Source organism: Lonchura striata, chromosome 3 (genome assembly GCF_046129695.1).
Source record: "Lonchura striata isolate bLonStr1 chromosome 3, bLonStr1.mat, whole genome shotgun sequence".
Taxonomy (NCBI): Eukaryota; Metazoa; Chordata; class Aves; order Passeriformes; family Estrildidae; genus Lonchura; species Lonchura striata.
In genome coordinates this window covers 30,761,499-30,782,222 of record NC_134605.1, presented here as the reverse complement: position 1 = coordinate 30,782,222, position 20,724 = coordinate 30,761,499, and the positions used below count along the sequence as shown (strand labels likewise).

The 20,724-nt window shown below is 36.9% G+C and overlaps 1 protein-coding gene across 3 annotated transcripts in view; it reads left to right on the top strand.

Moving 5' to 3' along the window:
• PLD5 (phospholipase D family member 5) overlaps positions 1-20,724 on the top strand; it is a 173,637-nt gene that overhangs the window by 117,052 nt on the left and 35,861 nt on the right. For all 3 annotated transcript variants that reach the window (XM_021550467.2, XM_021550468.2, XM_021550469.2), the window contains one exon: positions 16,145-16,272. In XM_021550467.2, coding sequence (XP_021406142.1) covers positions 16,145-16,272 — 128 coding nt within the window. The remainder of the gene's footprint in view (positions 1-16,144; positions 16,273-20,724) is intronic.

Sequence of the window (20,724 nt, the reverse complement as noted above, 5' to 3'; positions counted from 1 at the left end):
ACATGTTCTTTATCCTCTTTGTACTGTGACAGTAGCTTATTAATGCTTGTTTTCATGGTTATTGTTTTAGCTTTCCTCAGCTGTGGCTCAGTCTACTAGACTGAAATGTTTCTTGTAACTCCCCCGCTTCCTTTCACATAATTATGTACCAGTTTTTGTTCATCAGTAACATTTGAATAGCACTGTCTCCAATTAGCAGGTGGTTGTATTATTTCTCACGAGTTACAGAATCTAAATCCCGTACTAATTACTATCTTATTTTAGTTGACAGTGTTCATGCTTTTCAAGACATACCAATGGATTTTCCTTCTTCAGTTTCCATTGCTTCCTTTCTTTTCTATTTATTTTTTTTTCTCCAGTACTCCTTTTCATGAAGCATTTTTCATATATTTGCAAGGACTATTTTTTCTTTTGTCAGTGGTGGCTGAGGCAAATAAGAGGAGTCTGTTCATGTCACAATGATCTTAGGAAAAAATATCATCTAAGTCAACTAACCACTTTTGTGTATTAGCAAGAAAAACAGTGAATAATAGGAAGTCATTGCCATAGGGCAGGATCCAATCACTAGATTACATGTGCAGCTGTTATTCACTGAGCATTTCATTCACATTTGCCCAGGATTACAGTCTTTCCTAACCAGATACAACCAAAACAAAGAAACCAAAAAATTATATTGTTTCAGGATGACAATTAAATGAGTAGCTAGTAAAGCTCTGGATTTTTTTATGCACTCAGTTATGCCCTTTAGGTTACAAATACTAATTTAGAGCTGGAATGCTTGTGGGGCATGAGCTTTTATGGTTGACCACAATCATGTCTCTCTTTCCCTGTCTTCTTGTAGGGAAGGGAAGATATAAATTTTAACATACTGTAGAAGAATTGAAAGACATTTGTTATGTCACAGAAAAGATGGACATCATCTGGGAATGTCAGAACAATTTTTTCTTATTAAATAAACTGAGTTTGGTGCTTTTTTGTACTAAAACCTTTGTATACTGCAAGCCCTAGGAATGTGAAATTGATCATTCAGAAGAAACTGACATTTTTTTCTGGAAAAAATAAAGCTATAAGACTAAGGGGGAGCATTTCCTGATAAGTTTTTTTGGGCCTAAAACTGTTTAGGGTTTGGGTGACTGAAGTTTTTTGGGAGTCGTTGCTAGGGTAAATCATTATATTAAGCCCAGAATACTTGGCTTCAGTATTATTAAAAAAAATGTTCAAAATATGGGGCAGTGGTCTGTAAAGAGATTACACAAGAGCTATCACTGGCAATTTTAAGAATAAAGTAGACAAGCCTCTGTGAGGAATGGCCTCATAGCTCTGGTGCATGGGAAAGGTCTAGATTGATTTCAAAGCTGGGTTCAATAATTCTGTAATGATTTGGAAGGAGAACATAAACTTACGTGCTTAAGAACATTTATTTCAAGATAAGATGGAATATTTTTTCAGTAAGAACAATCGTTCCCTGGAAGAACCTTCCTTAGGGTCATGGTGGAGTCTCCATCCCTGGATGTTTGCAAGATGTTACTGGACAGGGTGCTGAATAATCTCATATAGGCTTCCTTTCTCCACAAAAAACTGGGTCAGATGATCTTCTGAGGGCTATTTTAACCTGGGATTTTCTGATTCTCATTAAGTCTTTCATTTCCTCTTCATGTGAAGATAATGTAGGGAATCAATGTAAATACTCTGCAAAGAGTAAGAAGAAAGTACATTCTGTTCATATAATGGGAAGGTGGAATCCTGAAGGTGGATCCGGAGATTTCTGCCTGTCCAGATGGCCAGTTTTTGTACAATGTCCCATAAGAATAATGTTATCTGATGCATGTTCTATTGGAGCATGAAGAGGGCTCCTGACAGCTGATGTTCAGGGGATGGTTTTACATAAGGCTTTAAATGGATCTGTAGCTCCATTGCTTTCTTCCTGCATTTCCTAGGCTGCATTCTCCAAGAATGTGTGTAATGGAAGGATGTTAAGATGGAGGAAGTTCCTGCAGCAATACCAAAACCAGAATATTTTTTCCCCTATGATTTTTCATGAAGAAGTAAGCAGGATTTTTTTGAGGGGTGAGACTTCCTGAAGAAAGCAAGTAATTTGGATATGAGTTTCATAGAGTTAAATAAAGATGCATATGAACAGAGGGCAAGAAATCTCTTCCATTCCTTTCAAATCATAAATATTGATATTTTTCTAAAACTCTAAGTCACACTTGAAAATACGATAGTGTACAAAAGGCAGCTAATAAAAATTCCCCTCACAACACCTTTGACATCTGATTTTAAAATTAATTTTTATATTTTGATTTATTATGAATCGTGCCTTTTTCAGTTTTTATTATTAATTTAAACAACTTGGGTACCACAAATGAGTAGACGCATGATTTGATTTATCTTTTATTAGTTGCTGTGGGAGAATGTTTCCTGATATTTTCTCAAAAACTTTAAGCTTGTGATAAGCAATCTTAAAGCCAGTTATCAGATGGAAGATCTCATAAGGTTCTTTGCCTCTTAGTATGCATAGTAACTTTGACAGAGTTCTATGTAGTGAGAATTACCAAGCTCAATTTCCAAAGCTAGCTGCATCCCATCTTAAAGGAAAGTAGCAGGTACTAGTTCTGCATCAGAGATTCAAGCATTCATACCTAACATGCAGAAAGTAGGTTTGTTTTTCAAGAAACATTCTTCTGTTTAGGCACTTAAACTGTCTTACCTCAGTTTATGTTGCACAATGATGTACACATCCACAAACATCTTGATCACGAGGGAATGAATGTTCAGCACTGGTTTTATGCCTAAATCCCATGAGAACTCATATGTAGCATTTCTTATTTGTTTCACTTGGGGAGCTGAGTCCTGCAATGTGAAATAAGCCACATCCAACCTTATGAAACATGACTGAAAAGTGCAGGTGGGGACTTTTTTTTTTTACTTCTGTGTCAATAACTAAATGTCTTCAACACAGAACATATGCCTGAGTTGCAGAAGATGATATTGAAATTCTTGCTCTGTGTGAAAATTTCTAAACTGCCAGTTTTTACCTTATATCTGTCTGCCTTTCCAGGCACCTGAGAGAAAGCAAATCACTTAAACTAGTATTGAACACCTTCAACGTCTCAAAACTGAGCTTGTAATCACAAAGATTTAGGAAGAGCAGAAGGTGTTTTGTAGTGGTGCTCCTTTGGTCCTTCCTATTTGAGTTCTAACAGTTTGCAGAAAATCTTTTAATCTGTTTGGATTTAAAGATGGCTGTAGTAGTCACACATTCTTTTGGGGTAGAAGAAACCTAGCTTCCAGTCCCTACTCTGCTTCTGCTCCTTCTATGGTCTCCAGATATATTTTGAAAGAAATGTCTTACCCTTAATAGTAACAGAATTGATTTAAGGTTCTGATTGTAGGACAGAATTTTGAAACCTCATTGGAGAATCCATTCTTCTGTGCAATCCCAAATGAGGAACTGGCATAAACAACATGTTTTCCAACAGCATTGCCTGCTGCCTAGTTTGGATGTCTTTTAGCACAAAAAATGCAATAAACTAGTGATAATCTGGTTTTTATAAAAAATTCTACAGGAAACTAGATGCCTAATCTGGGAATTAAACTTCTTATAGATACAGAAATATCCTCATTTTAGACACCATAATAGTTCATAATATGAACAGCTTACTTTCTCTTTTGAGCCTGAAGCACACTAACTTTAAAAATATTCAGGCATAGACTGACTTACAGAATTCTCTAGCAGGAGAGATTTAAGAGTATGAGGCTGTCACATCCACACACAGCCAATAGAGGGAAAAAACAAAACAAAACAAAACAAAACACAGTTCACAATACTTTACATTCTGAAGGCGTCCAGGGCCTTGGGTTGTACTGGCTTGTTTTGCAAAGAGGAAGGGGAAAAAGGTTCACTTAAGCCAAAAATACTGTCTTTTAGAGCCAGATATGTAAGCAATAAATTCTGATTCCAAGTTCAGCAGCTTCTCTGTAGACTTAGAAATGTATACCTTTGCTGAGAGAAATGGCTGTGTACCCAAAGACAGTACCCTCTCATTGGTAACATGTTCTTTGGCATTATAAAATACCAGTTGTGCTTTCCACTATCTGTAGTCACCATTTTAAAGGTGCATAGGTAAATAATTACACATTCATTTAATTAGTTTTCTTCTTTAATCATGGACAGATGTACTGTGAGGTATATTTTTTAGCAAGAAATGCACTATGAGGCATATTTAAGATGTTAGGTGTTCAGTAGAAAAAATACCATAATTCTTCTGATTTGAAATATGTAATGGGAAAGGTCTTGCATAGCAGATTGGTCAGTATTTTAGTACATAATTTCAGTTTGCAAATACTGCGCTCAAGTGTGGTACTAAGGTGTGTGTATTCATGGATTTGGAAGCAGTGGGCACTTTTGTATTTAATAAGCTCTAGCACAACTATGAACATTTGTAATCCAGCTATTTTGTGAACAAAGTGCTCTTGTCAGGTAGGATCTAGTAAGGTCCAACATAGCAGCTTGTGCCACAGGGATCATCTTCAAATCTTGCTTGGTGGTTTACATGCTGGAATGGATTCATCCCGTATGGCATTAGCTGCTTGGAATTGCTGACACTTTAGCACAGAGGAACCAGTAACGGATGGCATTAGCAGAAATTAGTTGTGACATTTTTAAAACATATGGATAGTGTGCAAGTTCCTACCTACAGCTACTGAAAGAGTTGGTAAGAGCTGCCAGGGCCATCTGAGCTCAGAAATCATTCATTAGGTAGCTGTGTTCCCTTTGCAGAAATTTTGGCATCCCATGCTTTCGCTTGTATGCAAAAACACTAATGTTATCTCATCCTGCAAAGACATGAAGGCTAATGGTCCTAAAAGGGGTTCAAGGAAAACAATTTAATTTCTGTCAATTTTGGTTTGTCCATTCATGTGATTTTCACATACTTAATATTCACTGGAAGCCTGACAGTTTTCTTAGAATTGTACCTTGGTCAGTCAAAGCGGTGCTGCTGGTATGATTTGGTATATTTTTGATTGCTACTGGTTTGCAAGCAGGCTCCAGCCTTCTCAGCAGGGCTGAGTGTTTTGTCTCTTACCTTGTTCAACTTCTGTATCTGTAAACTGAAGTGTAACTTCAAACCTGGACAGCTCTGAGAAGACCATCACCTGAAGTGACATGACACAGACACTTGTATTATGTTTTTTTTAGCTCCTTCATTGCTATCTCAATTTCTGCTTCAAACCTGATTAAATACTGTGCGCTCAAAGTTATATAAGAAGCATTAACAAATGCCCAAACCCAGCTGGCACTCTGACCAACACGACTTGGTTTTCATTTGGCGAACACTTTGGAAAGGTTACTCAGCTTGGGTTATTGTGTACAGCACAACTGTAGAATAAAGTAAACCTATGCAACCAAATCTTGCTGGTTTATACAACATTAGTTACCAAGCATGATCTTTGTAACAAGGATTTGCCACTATGATACTGATCTTTGTGATAATCTCCTATAGCAATTTTCAAATTAACCTTCGTTTCTGAAGCACTTTGGTATGTTATGAATTTTTACACAGCGTAGTGGTTGGAAAGGAAATTACATTAAGATCCTTCTGAAGTGATTCAACCGGACACAAAGTTCTCAAAGTGATATCTCTTTGTTACTCTCCATCCTTTCCATCTCTTTCTGCATGTCCTTACAGAGCAATTGTCTCTAATGTTTATCCTTGAGAATAGAGTGATTTCAGCCCCTTTTCTATCCTTTGGACAAAATATTAACTTTCTACTGTGTGTAAGTAAGTACGTAGTATAGAAATTGACAGTCATTTCAGTGACTCAAAGTAAAGCAGGTCCCTGCTCTTGAAGCTTTTAATCTCAGTAGTCTTGTTAGCATTAAAATGATGGACAAAAGTGCCAGCAGTTACAGGACTACATAATAAGCTTCAAAATCACTACAAAAGAACATTGTGATAATTGCAATGAGAAACTTTCAAAAATAACAGTTCCTAAGCAAAGGACCGCAGAGCAGCTATTCTCAGCCATAAGACTGAGAAGGATTTTAACCAAGTCCATTATTTGATATTAGAACTTGAAGTGTCTGTGCTGCCTTCTGGTCTTGCATTTATAGAGATCCCAGTAGTCAACTGCAAACAGTCCAGTTAACAGCCCCTGTCCTGTCCACTACTGCCATCCCAACTGAGCTGGTTCATCTCTGTCTCTTATTGTCTTCAAGCTAATTCTGTTGTCCTTTGTGGTCTGGAGTAGAAAAAGAAGTCCTGCAGACCTGTTATCCACCAGTTCAAAATGTCACAGGGGAGAAATATACCTATATTCCTGTCCTTCACAGGCAGTTATGATATTTACTAGAGGAATGAAACAATATTTGTGGTCTAGTACCTCTGTGGTGCTAAAATCCTCTGTGATTTCAGTGTGTAGTTACTTTTATTGACTGTATATTGTGCGTGTTCTTCACCCAGATAATAAGTTGTGGAGTTGTGACTTTTGTTTTGCTTTTGTACATTTCAAGTAGAAGTAGGATGTTTGGAAGAAAGTCAATCCATGTTAAAAATCTGCTAACTGAAAAGCTATTGATCTGTATTCCCTAGGTATTTCCTCAAATCAATGCATTTTTTGAGTTGATACACCTTTTGTTTTTTCTCAGTCCACTGTCTGGATTTTTCTGATTTGGACATCAGGGAACATCTGTTTTTCTCTTTAAAATTCCTCCATTTAAATGAATGAAGTATCTGGGTAACCATACCGGAATAATGAAACCCTCAAAAATGCATCTGACAGACCTGTTAGAATAATAGTAAATTAAGTGTGAGACTCTTCAGTCTGTTACAGCAGAGCTGCAGTGTCTACTGTGCATGCTTACTTTAATAAAAGAAGAGGGTGTAGGAGTGTCTTGTTCTTTCAAGAACCTTAGATTCATGGTAATAAAAAGCTCAGTTTCAGTTGATATTTGGACTAAGAAATCAAGAAGAAATTCTCAGAGTCCTAAATTGCAACAACCATCAGAAATCTATGTTAATTTTGAGGGTGTATATAATGAGTTAATAACTGTAGAAGTCCTAGCACATGTAAATAAAGTAAAATTAGGACCACTCTGGGTACCCCAAAGCTGTGGTTAGCCTTAGAACTCTTAAGAAAATGTATTTTTTCCTTTCCACAAATTTATTTGTAAAGGCTTGAAGAATATACCATACTGCTTATGTAGTTATAAAATATGTTCCTCAAGTAACTGGAGGGAGGGGGACTGAATATATAAGATAATATAAGATAATAAGAGAAATAATAATAATAATAAAATAAAAATAAATAAAAAATAAGATATATAAGATAAATGTAAGAGTAGGCAAGGGCAAGAGTGAAATGGAAGAGAGTGAAGGAGAGGGAGGATGAATGATGTTGGGGGAAAGTAGTGGGGAAAATAAAATATGAGGGAGGAATGAATCGGATAAAACTGAAGATCAGAAACTGAAAACTGAGTAATTAATTTAGGAAAAGATCAGAATAGAATGGTGTCAAAAGGTGAAGCATGTTATTGGTGGACTTGTAACAACATGGAGAGAAAAATAATTGCCATTGAAATAGGAATGACCTGAAAAAATGTGGAAAAGTCAAAGGCTGACTCAGCAAGATAACAAGATAGAATCAAAGGAAGGAGGTATGTAAAATTGCTTAGAGACAAGGAAGAAGTAGTGAAAGGAAATGTCTGTGCCACTGGCAGACCCAGGTTACTTCTGGCTGTGCCTCTGCTTTTCTTGTATGGCCACAGCCAGGTCAGCTGATGATCTTGGCTTTTGGTAGTCTGCAGATAATACTCTGTTATCTCAGAGGCTACTCAGAGACTCATCTAATGAAATTTCAGGGGGAAAAAATAGATTCTGTTATGAAGGTATTATAAAAATTAAAAGCAGTAGCCACCCAAGGAGGCAAACTCTGCCCTCAACTCTTCGCCTGCCCTGCAGTAGCTCACCTTCCAGAACTGAGATGTGTTCCTCCTTCAGGACAAGGAAGCTGACAGAACCCAAAGCAGAACTCCAGATGTCTGAGGAGCACATTTTGAGAATAATGCACAAGTGTTGTTACTGCTAGTCAGCATATTTAGAAGAGACTGTTGCCAATACTGATGATTTTAGAATATATAAATATCAGAATGAAATAATGTTGCTAAATTAAAAAGAGAGATAGGGATAAATAGTCACTGCATTTTTCTTGGTAGAAATTTAGCCTTGTTCATTCATAAAAGGTTGTGATCCTAATTCCTCATGCGTTAGGATGAAAAAATGTCACTGAATTCTTGGATGTTTCATCCAAGAAGTATATAAATAAATATAGTGGTTCATAATGCTAATCAAAGAAAAGAAGAGTTTTCACAAGGAAGTGGGATAAGCAGTGTGCAAGTTTACTAATCTCTCTATTATATTTAAAATGGCTTTCTTTTATTGTAAAAATATGTGCAATTATACTTAGGCAAAGAAAGAAAGCCATAATCCAGCGTTAGTAATGCTTTTACTGACTGGATTGTAGTCTTCCTTTAAGTGGTAATATGCTTTGTTGCCTGAATCAACTGAGTAAGAAAATTACTTTTCCCAATCTCCAAAGCAATCACTTTTATAGCTTTGTCTAGTAAATGAGCAGTCTACTTTCCAATAATGAAGGGCAAAAAAAGATGTGGAACGTTTTTTTTTAATATTCTAGCAAACTTTGTTGTATATGAGTTCTCTTACAGACTCTACTGAATCATCAGACTCTCAGAAAAGATTTGTAATAAGAAAATGCTATTTAAAGGAATGCTGAGTTCTTCTAAGGGGAAAGAATTGAACTGATCATCAATGCTCTCATTATTCAAAATTTTATTCAAAAATTTCTATGACTTGATATGAAATAATTCAAATATCTCAAAAAGAAGTAAAAAATTGATTTTAAAATACTGATACCAGAGTTAAGGCAGTAAAAAATGAGGTTTTTCTCAGCTTAACTGTATCAGGCAGCAACCCTTGTTAAAAGAGGCAGAAATGTTTGCTACTTTTGATAAAATTACTAGAAGGAAATGAAAAGCTGTTGGAGCTTTTAAAATGACACTAAATTCTTGTGCACAGACTCAATTTAATTTTTCTAAAGACAGACTAAAATTGTAGCCCTAAACTTTGGCCCAAATAGTAAAAGATTTTTAGCAAATACAGTACAGAAATCCCTGGTTTCAGAGGCTACATCTAGCTTGGAAAGTGTAGAGTTGAGCTTGTCCTTTCCTGTCTAGTTCTGTGTAGTGAGTTATACTGTACTTAGCTGAGAAATCAGTGTTTTGATTACTTGGGCTAGCAACAAAGGCCAGCATTTGACGTCTTCAAAGCCACTGTAAGGGTATATTTAGATAAATGTACTTTGGGAAAAAAATAGCTCCCAAGATGCCATTGAAGTTAAATCAGCAATTGCAGGAAATTAATTCTGACCTTTCCTTTGTTCTCAAAAATCTGCTATCCTGTATACAGTCGGCAAACTCAGCACACATTAGGGTCCCTGATGGGTCTTTTCTTGATTTGCTGTGTCACTGTGGACCCCTGTGTAAGCATGTGGGGAATTCCAACCCAAGAAAATGCTAGAGTTGCCTTCTCATCTGCTTTGCACAAGACAAATGATTATGCAAGATAAAAGGCAAAGAAATTCTGGAGCTTGCCACCTGAAATTACTGAGGGCTGATTTTGAGAGGAATGGGGGCTGAGACTATGTGGGTGTACCTTTAAATGGCAGCACTGCCATAAGCAATTCCTGCATCTTGTGCTCGGCCACAGCTGCTCATTCCCACACTTGCTCTGTGCCTTCAGCTGTGCTTGAAAAAATTGTTTACTGCCATGTGGTGAGCTGGACTAGTGAACTGTTCTACATTTGAAATAACTTCCTTGTTTTTATTTATGTTTAAACTGGACCCATTTTCTAATCCAACTCATTCCTTGAAAAAGCTACTTCGGCACAGCTGAGGAGGCAGTGGAGGGATGGAGAAGAGTTACTGAACGTGAGATCTGTCTGTGCTACTATTTTGGGGGGGAATAGTTTTTTTCCCTTTTTGAAACATGCCAGTTGTATTTCTGTAATACTTTGTTTTCAGTTACAGAGCTGGGTTTTGTAATGCCCGTTTGTCACATTTTCTATTCTCAACTTCCACAGCTGTGTGGCTAGATCAGTTTCCTGGAGCTGTACCACCTCACAGAAATTATTTCAACCCACTGACTTAGTGAAAAACAAAGCAAAAAAACAACGGTGAGCGTAGAGAGTATTTGCTCGCCTGATCATCCAGGGCAGAGCCCATCAGCATGTTGCAGTCTGCTGGAGAGGGAAGGGAGCCAGGAAGAAGCTGGCACAGGGCCTGGAGAGGGGGCTGGGAAGTCAGACAGCATGATGGAGACCTCCCTTCTCACGTCCTCAGCTCCACAGGGAGATCCTTGACTGCAGCCTGTCTGCTTAGGAGAGCTCTCTTGTAGCAGCCTTTCTTCTGAGCTCCAGCCAGACAGGGACACGTGAGCTGGCAGGGGAATGTGCCAGTGGAGATGAGCAGCAGCAGCACAGAGGAGGCAGTGACTGTGTGTTGTCCCTGAACCACCCACGCTACAGCCCCAAGCATGTGAGCCCATCCATTGCAATTCCAGTGAGTGCTGCAGGCACCTGTGTCTTTCCATAGAGAGAGCAGAAGGGCTCATGGAGCTTTGGTCAGATTCCTCTCCTGGGCTTTGATTTCCCCAAAATTATCTTTGTGCCAGTGACCTCAGATGCTGTGAAACAAGACAGTAAGCATTACAGTAATTTTTTTGTGAAAATACCTACATCAGAAACAGCCCAGTTTTCCTAAAGGCAGTTTTGAGGAGCTACATGTGCACACAGCTTATGGCTCATTGCACATTGGGAGTAAGTGTTTCTCATGCAGGTAGGTTTGAGTCTAAGATGGGCCAAGATGACATGAATGTAAATATTATTGCAAAAGCTTTCTGGAGATTACTTGGACTTGTGTTAGAATGTGATTTCTTTGAGTAATTATGATTTCATTTTTTGCATGTGTGACAGTTGAATATAGAGCTGCTAGAGAAAAAACAGAAAGGTTTTGATTCTAGGCTGCTTCTTTTTTAAATTACTGTGTCTTTAGAATGATGAATAGCACATAATCCTAGAGTGACAGGATTCAGTCCTGGTAGTTTTTAAAAAGGACAGGGGGATGTGTGTTAGAGAGAGAGAAGCAGAGGGCAATGTAAACAAAACAGCTGATTCAAAGTTAAGGTATTAACACCAGAGATTTCCCTAGAAGTCCTTGAGTGTTCTCTCTTTAAAATAAATTTGAATCATTAATCTTTCTGAGCCAGGCAAACTTTTAAATTGCATTTCAAATCCAATATTCCATAAAGAGCACAGAAATAGTAAATAGTCTAGTTTGTCTTTTAATCGTTCACAGACTTAGTAAAAATAACTTTGTTTTCAAGATGTGCATTCTTCTGCTTTTGTACTTGTCCTCTTCTGAGTGGTGGCAGGTCACAGTAATGGGGCTTCTGGAAGAAGTCCATACTTCTTGCAGTCAGTTGAGAAGAAGCTTGAAAATTCATGGGAAGGTGATCCTCCACCTGGGTCACTTGTGTCTACCCCAAATGAGACAGCTACTCCACCACCTGTGACCAATTGTATTGAAAACTCTGATTTTTTGTCTCAATAGAATAAAAATTATGTTTATTCATGGGTGTGCTTTGTGCTAAAGGTTATTATCAAAAGCAAATAAATTAAGTTAAAGCATATATTGCAAAATTTAGAGAAAGAGACATTTGTATCTATACAGACTTCCCAGATAACTCTGGCTCTCCTTTTAGTCCTAAAGTTGTCCGCCTTGTGTTTATTTCTCTCTGATTTTAGAAACACTATAGTTAAAGTAAGAAAGTTGTGAAGACAGAAGACCAATTTTAGGCATGGTACAAGCAAATGCAACTTCTGTTTCTTGGGCGTTATGTTTGCTAACTCCAGAGTGAGTTTAGCCTGTAAGTGGTACTGCTGAAAACTGTGGCAAATAGAATTTGCATGTTTGCTTTTAAGGCAGCTGTGGTAATAGCAGCCTAAATAGTTGCTCTTTCTAGGTCTTCCTTACAAAAATTATTTACTGCATCCACCAGTAAGAGGATTTGGCATAATGATGTTGCCTCAGTACAAGGACAATATCCTAAGCTGCTCACAGATGTTGGATCCAAAGCCTCAAGAAACTGAAGACTTCCAAAGAAGGTGCACCTTATCTAGACTGTTGTATAAACTTGATGTGGAGGCTAAGTGGCAGCCCTGTGAGTTCTGGCCTCCTGCAGTCTCTCCTACTAAGAAGAATCTCCCACTTTGTGTAGCTGTCTGGTGACCTTGCTTGAGCAGCAGTAAAATCCACAGCCACAACACAGCTGTGCCAGGAATGTGTCTGACACAGGTTTTCTTGACAGCGTGCATGTGATGAGCTCTTGATCAAAAGGTACTGCTTAGAGTTTAGTGCTTTGCTTCAAATAAGTAAAAAATATCCTAGCTTTTGTTTATAGAATAATTAAATGGATTGGGTAGGAAGGGACCTTAAAGATCAGCTAGTTCTAGCCCCCCTGCCATGGGCAGGGAGAGCTTTCAGTAGACCAGGTTGCTTAGAGGCCCATCCAATCTGGGCTTGAATACTTCTAGGGACAGCACATCCACAACTTCTCTGGGCAGCTTGTTCCACTGCCTCACCACCCTCACAGTAAGGAGCTTCCTCCTAATACCACATTTAAACTTACTCTCTTTCAGTTTGAATTCATTCCCCTTTCTCCTTCCCTCTTTCCAGCCTGCTCTTGCAAAAAGTCCATCTCCGTCCTTCTTGTAGGCTCCCTTCAGGCATTGGAAGGCCACAGTTAGGTCACCATAAAGTGTTGTCTCCAGGTTGAATAATCCCAATTCCCTTCAAATTCCTATTCTTGAAGTCAAGCTTGCCCTGTATCTTTCAGACATTGTTAGTGAAGTATCTGAGAGCAGGCAGCTAGACCAAACAGGCTAGAAATTGTAAATGACATTTGCTTGACCATCCCTTTTTTTTGGATTACTTTGGGAGTTGGATTTTTTTTTTTAATGGATGAAAAGTCAGTTGTTCTTGCAATACTACTGACACCTTCTGTGTTCTTCCTCTGTTATGAGACAAAGCTAGAGGCTAAGTTGCTGTCTGGCACTTCCCAGGGGCTGTGTCCACATCACATGCAGAAGGTCCAGGCTCTCAATGGTGGGGTCACCTACATGCATCCCAGACTGCATCAGTCATCTACCTTATACAGCGTGAAAAAATTCCCCACCCAGAAGAAAAATATTCTCATAAATGTCTGTTACTAACAACATGCTTTGATCCCTACAGTACTACAGTATCTCTTTTTTTTTTTCTGGGTTTTTTCTTTTTTGTTTTGTTTTGTTTTTTTTTCTGCAGAAAATAAGTAATCTGTCCCAGCCCTTAGAATGCACAATTTTAAGGGACAGACAAATCCACTTGAGTTTTAAGTGACAGCACTGGCTTTCTCCAAGTACTCATCCTAAATTTTAATCTCCAGTGAAACAAAATAGTTAGATTTATTTGGCATGTATTTTAGCAATCAAACCTACAAATGTGCTCTTCTGGTTGAACTCAGTAGACTCACAGCTTCATATAATTCAGACTGCAGCATGACAGAGAGTTCTGTTATGGCTTCAAATATTGATCAGTCCAATTTAATTTCCTCATGGGACCTGAACCACGCTAGGGATAGTGGATTGTGTTGAAGGCTTGATAAGCCTGTTTTAAGTATCTCAAGGGCTTGTGGAATAGAGGCAATTATCAATGCTGATACACATTTCCTTTCTTCAAAAGGTAAAGGCTCATTAATAGGCTGCACAACAGCTGCTGTTGGCAAAAAATGACTTTTTTTTAAATTAACTGGGAAATACTGCTTCCTCACCTCTTCATTTACTAGTTGGCTGTTTCCAAAAGGAAAGGAAATTGGGTTCCAGGTTTTCATCTTACTGGTATATGTGATAGCAGTATCTTCTGTACTGCTATATTCACTATTTTGGTAATTGAACCCTAGATTATATTTTAGAATAATAGTCCCATCCCACTGCTTATGCCTATGTCTGAACAACCCATGCCAACAAATTCGGGTGTTTTACAACTTTTGAATTTTGTGTCAAGTTACTGATGATGACTGCTATTTTCAATATTAATATTACTGGTTAAAGAGTCTCCTGTTATAGCTTTGGCAGTCAACATTTTTGTTTGTCATTGAATATTTCAGTAATGTTTTTAAATTGTGGGGTTTTTAGGCTGTCAGTTATGAGAAGGAAGCTCTTTGTTGCTTCCTATTGTTTTATCTTTACTATGCAAAAATCCTAACATTTCATTTAGAACCTGTTTGGTGTAGGTATGTTGTGGGTGTTAAATTCATACTGCTCTTCAATGCTGCAAATTGGATGTACAGAAAGAAAATGTCATCAAGGAAAACTGCTTTGTTAAACTTGATTTTAAACACTGTTTTCAGATCACTAGCTAGAAATTTAGTGCCTTACAGAATGGTCACCCTTAGCTATTAGCAGTTGCTTTTGTTTTGTTTATCCACCAGGAGACAATTTAAACTATTAACAGCTGCTATAGTGTTTTCTGATTTCTTTTCCATTTTGCACTTTTTCTCAATAATTAGCACAGTTCTGCTCATTAATGCATGAATTGAAAGTAGCAGCAATACATTCCAAGGAAATTGGAAAAATCTTTGTTTCTGAGCATAGATGAATATGGGTGAGTGAAACATACAAAAAATTGGAAAGGTAGATGGTTGCACCAGATGCAATTGACCAATGAACCAAACTCTGTAATGTGCTCAAAATGTTATTTTGCTCATTTGGTGTATCACGGTAAGGGGCACCTTTACCTGGTTTTTCTTCTTTTCTTGATGTCTGAACTTTTAGAAAAAATTTTTCAAGGAAAGTTGCTGTTTTCATAATAATAAAGAAATACTTAGCAAGGGTAACTCTTACCTAAAATTGCAACTGAAATGTTTCTTAGGAGATCAAAAATAGGAAATTTGATGAAAAGAAATACATTTTAGTTCTCTATCTATCCTGGAATTTTTTTAAAGGTGTGAGTAATATTAAACCATTACTGGAATTCATGGTATTGGAGGCCCCATGAATGTTTAATAGGAGATGGCTGGTACCATCACTGTCCCCCAGGCTCCTGTTTGCTGTCAGTTCTCTTCCCTGATTAGTCATGACTGAAATGTGAAGATGAGTGGGTTACTGTAAAATGCCTTCAGCAATGATTAATTCAGGTTAATCACCTAATTTTGTAAACACTGGAGCACTGAAAGAACAGTAATGGTGTGAGGAATCCCATAAATTTACCTAATATTAAATACATTCTGGATTTAGTTCTGCAAACATACAGATGGAGCCAATTCAGACATTCCTAGTCATGCGATGGAGCCAGCAAGGAGCTCCTTTGATTTCAGTTTCAGACCTATAGTCATTAATAAAACTGTGTCATTCAGAGTGGTAGGTTGAATGTCACAGATTAGCAGCATTAAGAGTGGTTTCAACATAATTTATTTAGGCCTTTGCTTACTTCCTTAATTCTCCACTCATGTTCCTTTTTTTGGGGTGTGTTATGTGCCACAACCATGGCAACTACCTGCTCAAACCATTGCACAGGGCAGGAGGAGCAGAGCAGAGTCTACTTTTTTGGTTTTAATTGCATTCATATTTTAAAGGTCATTATTGCAACATGTGGTTTGTTCTACAGAATAGAAATATCGAAATGGACTATTTTTAGGAACATACAATACCGGAAGAAAAAAAATCAATTATTTGATTCTAAAGTGGAAGGAAATTATGTAAACATTATAACATATGGGAATGTTCCCTATACCTAGAACATGCATTACATAAATATTTCTCCATATAACTGAAATGAATGTTAATTAAAATCTTAAATATTGGGACCGTAACAATGTTTATCATTACTTTTAAACCTTAATGGTATGTTTAATTATGCCCATCACTAATTTTGGAAACTTCGTGAAATGCGAAGTAATTTCCTCTTCTAATAATGTAAATTATCTCATATTAAGTAATTCCATTTATTATTTTATCCTTAAATCTTTAGGTGCTGAAGTGTTGTATATGAACATGTCAGCATATAATGAAGGTCGGCTGCAGTCATCGTTCTGGATTGTTGATAAACAGCACGTATACATTGGAAGTGCCAGCCTAGACTGGAGATCGTTGGGACAGGTAATTTATTTGAAAAACTAATCCTATACCTTTTGAGTGTGTAATGAGAAAAAAAAGGTAACATTTTGAGGACACTTGGACAGCTCTATTTTCTTTTAGTTTACTGGCAAAAAGCATCAAAAACTGTACTGCCACAGTTTTGATGACTCTTCTCTGTTGGCAAGAATGTACTACTATAAATTTTGCTTCCTTTTGTTATAACAGCTGTCATCCATGGTTATGCGTAAATTTTAAATATTTGATTGTTTTTATTGATTTTGGTGATGGTCATTGTATGTTCCAGTTTATGTATGAAAAAAAAAAAAGGGAGCAGACCCATTGATAAACAAACCACTATGGAAACTCTATAGTAATATCATGGGCAAGATGTAGTCTCTCTAATCTCCCATTCAAAAAAGCAAACCCCAAATTTGGTAAGACTTCCAAATGGATAGTGGGTAATATACTGGAATACCCACTACCTTTGGGAAAGATCAGATTTATGGGTACAGAGTGTCAAATAGCATAATGCTTTTGAAGGCTGAATGTATTAGAGAGAATTCCACATTTTTCTTCCTCATAAACATGACAGTTGAAGCAACAGCCAGTGCTAAGAACTCTGTGCAGTCTGTGACCATTTTGAGGAATTGGTCAGTAACAGCTTATTTGCCTTTTTGTAGGTATGTGTCCTTTTTAAATTTCTGCAACACTCAGGATCATTAGTAGCTGTCGTGTTCATTTTTGCTATATACCACTGACTGTGTGAGGCTGCTCTCAACCACACTTGTGGAGTGAAACCTGTACTTTGAGATCTCATAACTGAAAAGCATTAAGAGAGAGGGAAAAGCAGCAGTCCTAGATAGTTTTTAGTTGCTATAAAAAAGCTTGCTTTCTAAATATGAGCAGAATCTCAGAAACACAGGAATAATTTTGAACATGATTTTGCAAAGAAGAATGTGTGTCTTGGTTCTGCTGAACTTTTTAATATTTGTTTTCAGCTAAGACTGGAAGTCTGACTAAAAGCAAATTAGCCAATTTAGTAAAGAAAGTGAATAAATGCATTTTTGCTCTTCTTATGATATTAATTTACTTAAAAGGTATGTTTACAAAGGAATCTGGAATAGTGGTAGAAAAAACAATGTTGTTAGGGAAAGTCTTGGAAAAGAAGATGTTTTATTTTCAGTCAATGCAAGAAAATACAGTTTGGGCTTTTGCACAGCTCAGAAAATGTTTTTACATGATCTGTGCCTCATGAGCTAAACTCTTCTGTCATAACAAAATAGCTCTTCATAGGATTTATTTGGCTTATAAATAGTTTGTCTTTGAAGCCTCTTCTATCTGGGGGTTTGAGTACCAGTGAAAATAATAAATGTGGGGGAAATAAGCACATTTACCATACAGATTATTATATTATTTATATATTTCTTATGTATTTATCTTCATCACATATTATACAATTCCGTATAGGTTTGTTCTTCTCATGCTGAAGTAAATCTTTAATCTTGTAACATACTTGTGTTAAACTTTGATGCCAGTTACTTGTAGGCCAGTGTTTCAAAAGTGATTTCTTGATGTTAATTTTATCACTCTTCTCTGCATGCATTTGGACTTGTTTTAATCTTATTGCCATATAACAGTATATTTTTATATGTAGTTGTAAATGAAGTTCCAAAGAATGTTTGTACTATGCAAAAAGAAATCTCTCTGCATTACGGTAAAAGAGGATTTGCTTTCAGTTAGTTGAGAAATGTATGCTGGGGTTTCAGAAGAGCCAGAGGAAATTACCCCAGAGTTGCAGGTTACTAAATTAGGGCAACTGTCAAAGAAATCTGATATGCTGTCCTAAAATAATAATAATAATCTGTCTTGAACTTTCCCTTTCACATAAGAAGCAAAATAAGCACAAAACTCTGTCATTTTATTCTGAGTCGTTTCCTCAAGCAAAATGCTTTGCACATGTGTGGGACCTAATCTTAAAACCCACAGTGAGCTGAGCCCTCGCTGGGGAAATATATCTCCCATGGCTTCTCATTATCAGAGTCTCAGTACAGCTGTAAATGAGGGCACAGCTCCCTCTCCTTCTCCCTCTTCCCTATTGTCCATTTGCCTGATACCAAAAAAAAAAAAAAACCCACCAACCAAGTCTGTTTAACATCATTTGTCTCTTAGGAGGCTAAATCTAAAGCTGAAACAATAATTTAACTTTTAACAGCTCCTTGGGAAACTTCATCAGGACTTAAGTGCTTTGGGTTTGCAATATTTGTGGGGAATGTTTTGTGTTTATAAACTGGATACTACAAATCAATCACATATGAAGCTTATTTAGTTTTGCCATTTTCTTGACTTGCCAGCACTGAAAAGAAACAATAAGAGTATTTTCTTAAAAGTAAATTTTCTGCATCAAGGAGAGATTTTCATATGCTGCACATATTACTTAAGAATTGCCTTTAAAGTTGCAGATATCCTGTGCCTTTGCTGGCAAAGTTTTAGTACTTGCCAGAGTCTTGGCTTTGAAATTATGAGCAAGTCTAAGAGCACATTATTACTTTTCAAGTCAAACTGTGTTTCAGTTAAATTGAAAGTTTGTCAAAACTGTAGTAATTTTGGCTGAAATCATCTATGACAGCTGTCTGCTTATCTGCATCAGTCTGAAATCAAACCCCACAAGGAAATGTTAAGTACTGTTTAGAGATCCTGAATGCAGGATTTTACAAAAATAATATGGTTTTTTTGTTCATAGTAGAATATTTTGAATTTTTCTTTGTACAGGTCAAGATTTTTTGCATCATCTTCTATTGGTATCAAAATATCCAAATATTACCTAATTACATAACACATTGAAAACTAAGGATTATGAACAACCAGAGTTTTGCCACTTTCTTAGATATAGTAATCTCTGTAAGATTTTACCAGTGAAATAATTTAGCTTCTTGCTGGTCAATTTATAGATACTGAGAAATAACTAAAAAATGAGTGACTCAAACATGCCTAAAATTGTGTATGTATACTGATTAATTTTTTCCTGTGGCTTGAACTAATAGCAATCAAGATGGCCATGGTGCTGCGTTCTAGTTTCTAGTTCCTTGACCCAGTAGCTTATTATTACTTAATAAAAGAAATTGGTTATATAAAAATGATTATAGTCCATAAGCTAACAAAACGTATCATATATTTCTTTTGTTCCATGATTCCCTCCAATAATTCCAGCAAAGCTTGAAATTGCATTTATCTCTTTAATTCTGTTCAGGAGCATGAGATTTGTAATACATATGAACATTTCTGGAGCTTTTTATACTAGCAACATTTTTGGAAAAGTTTGATTCACACATGAAATAATTGAATCCAGTGGGCAAATAACTGTAATGGATTAGTTGAACCACTTCAGAAAAATGCATTTATGTGCAACACATAATCAGCTCTTGCAAAATACTATTACTGAAAATTCCTGAAACAAGTAAAATTAATCCAGTTGTCTTCACTGAAAGTGAAATCAGGCTCATATTAGCTAGTCTTGTTGGCAAAAAAAAAAAAATATAGTTAAGTCATGAATACTACTAGTACCAGGTAGTTGAGTGTATGTGTGATCAAATTCAAATCTTCAAGGTCTCAAGTAGAAGCTTGCTGTTTGCTCCCTGGGATCATGGACTATAAACATCTGGACTCAAGGGAAGTGGCTTGTATGGGGTTCCAGGAGGAAGTGGTCTTGAAACTAAGGAGGGGGACCTGAATGGAAAAAGGTGAAGTTCCTGATTGGAGGAAAAGTTCTTAAAATGAGAGAGATCATGGAGATTAGAGAGCTGCGGGTAAGATGAAAGCCAGGGGATGCACCAAAACCACTGGTTGGTGATGCCTGAGACAGGTGAGCAGCCATGCATCAGGGATGGACCCAACTTTCTGCTCAGCATCTGGGGCCAGCAGCCCCTTCCCTGCAGGAACAGAAGATATGGATGGAAAGTGTGAAATATAATCAAGTACTTGCAAAAGCTCCCATCATGTTGGTTCAACAGCCAGGCTGTAAAAATCACAGGATAAATCACAGGATTTTTTTTATCCTTTTAAAGGATAAAAAAGCCAACCAGGCTGGGAAACATACTTATTTAAGCACAAAAAAATAACCAAGTAGTATTTTTCTCATTCTCCCATTAATTTCATGTCTCTGTTGGATTTTTGTGTGATTTGTTTCACCAATATAAAGTAAGACTTCAGAAGGCATTTGATTTTTATTTTTCTTAATCTCAAAAATCCATTAGGATTTTCTTGTCAATCAGTTTACTCTCCATCCTCCTCTTACTCTCTTATTGCTATAACTTACAAACTGCTAATTTTATCTACATCATTTAAGGCAACTGGAAAATTAGATAGACTGTCCCAATAATTTTTGTCAGGTTGGAAACAGAGACTGTTTAATCTGAGAAGTTAGGTTTTTATTTGATGCACCTAAGATGTTAAATAAATACCCAAGAGGGCAAAAAA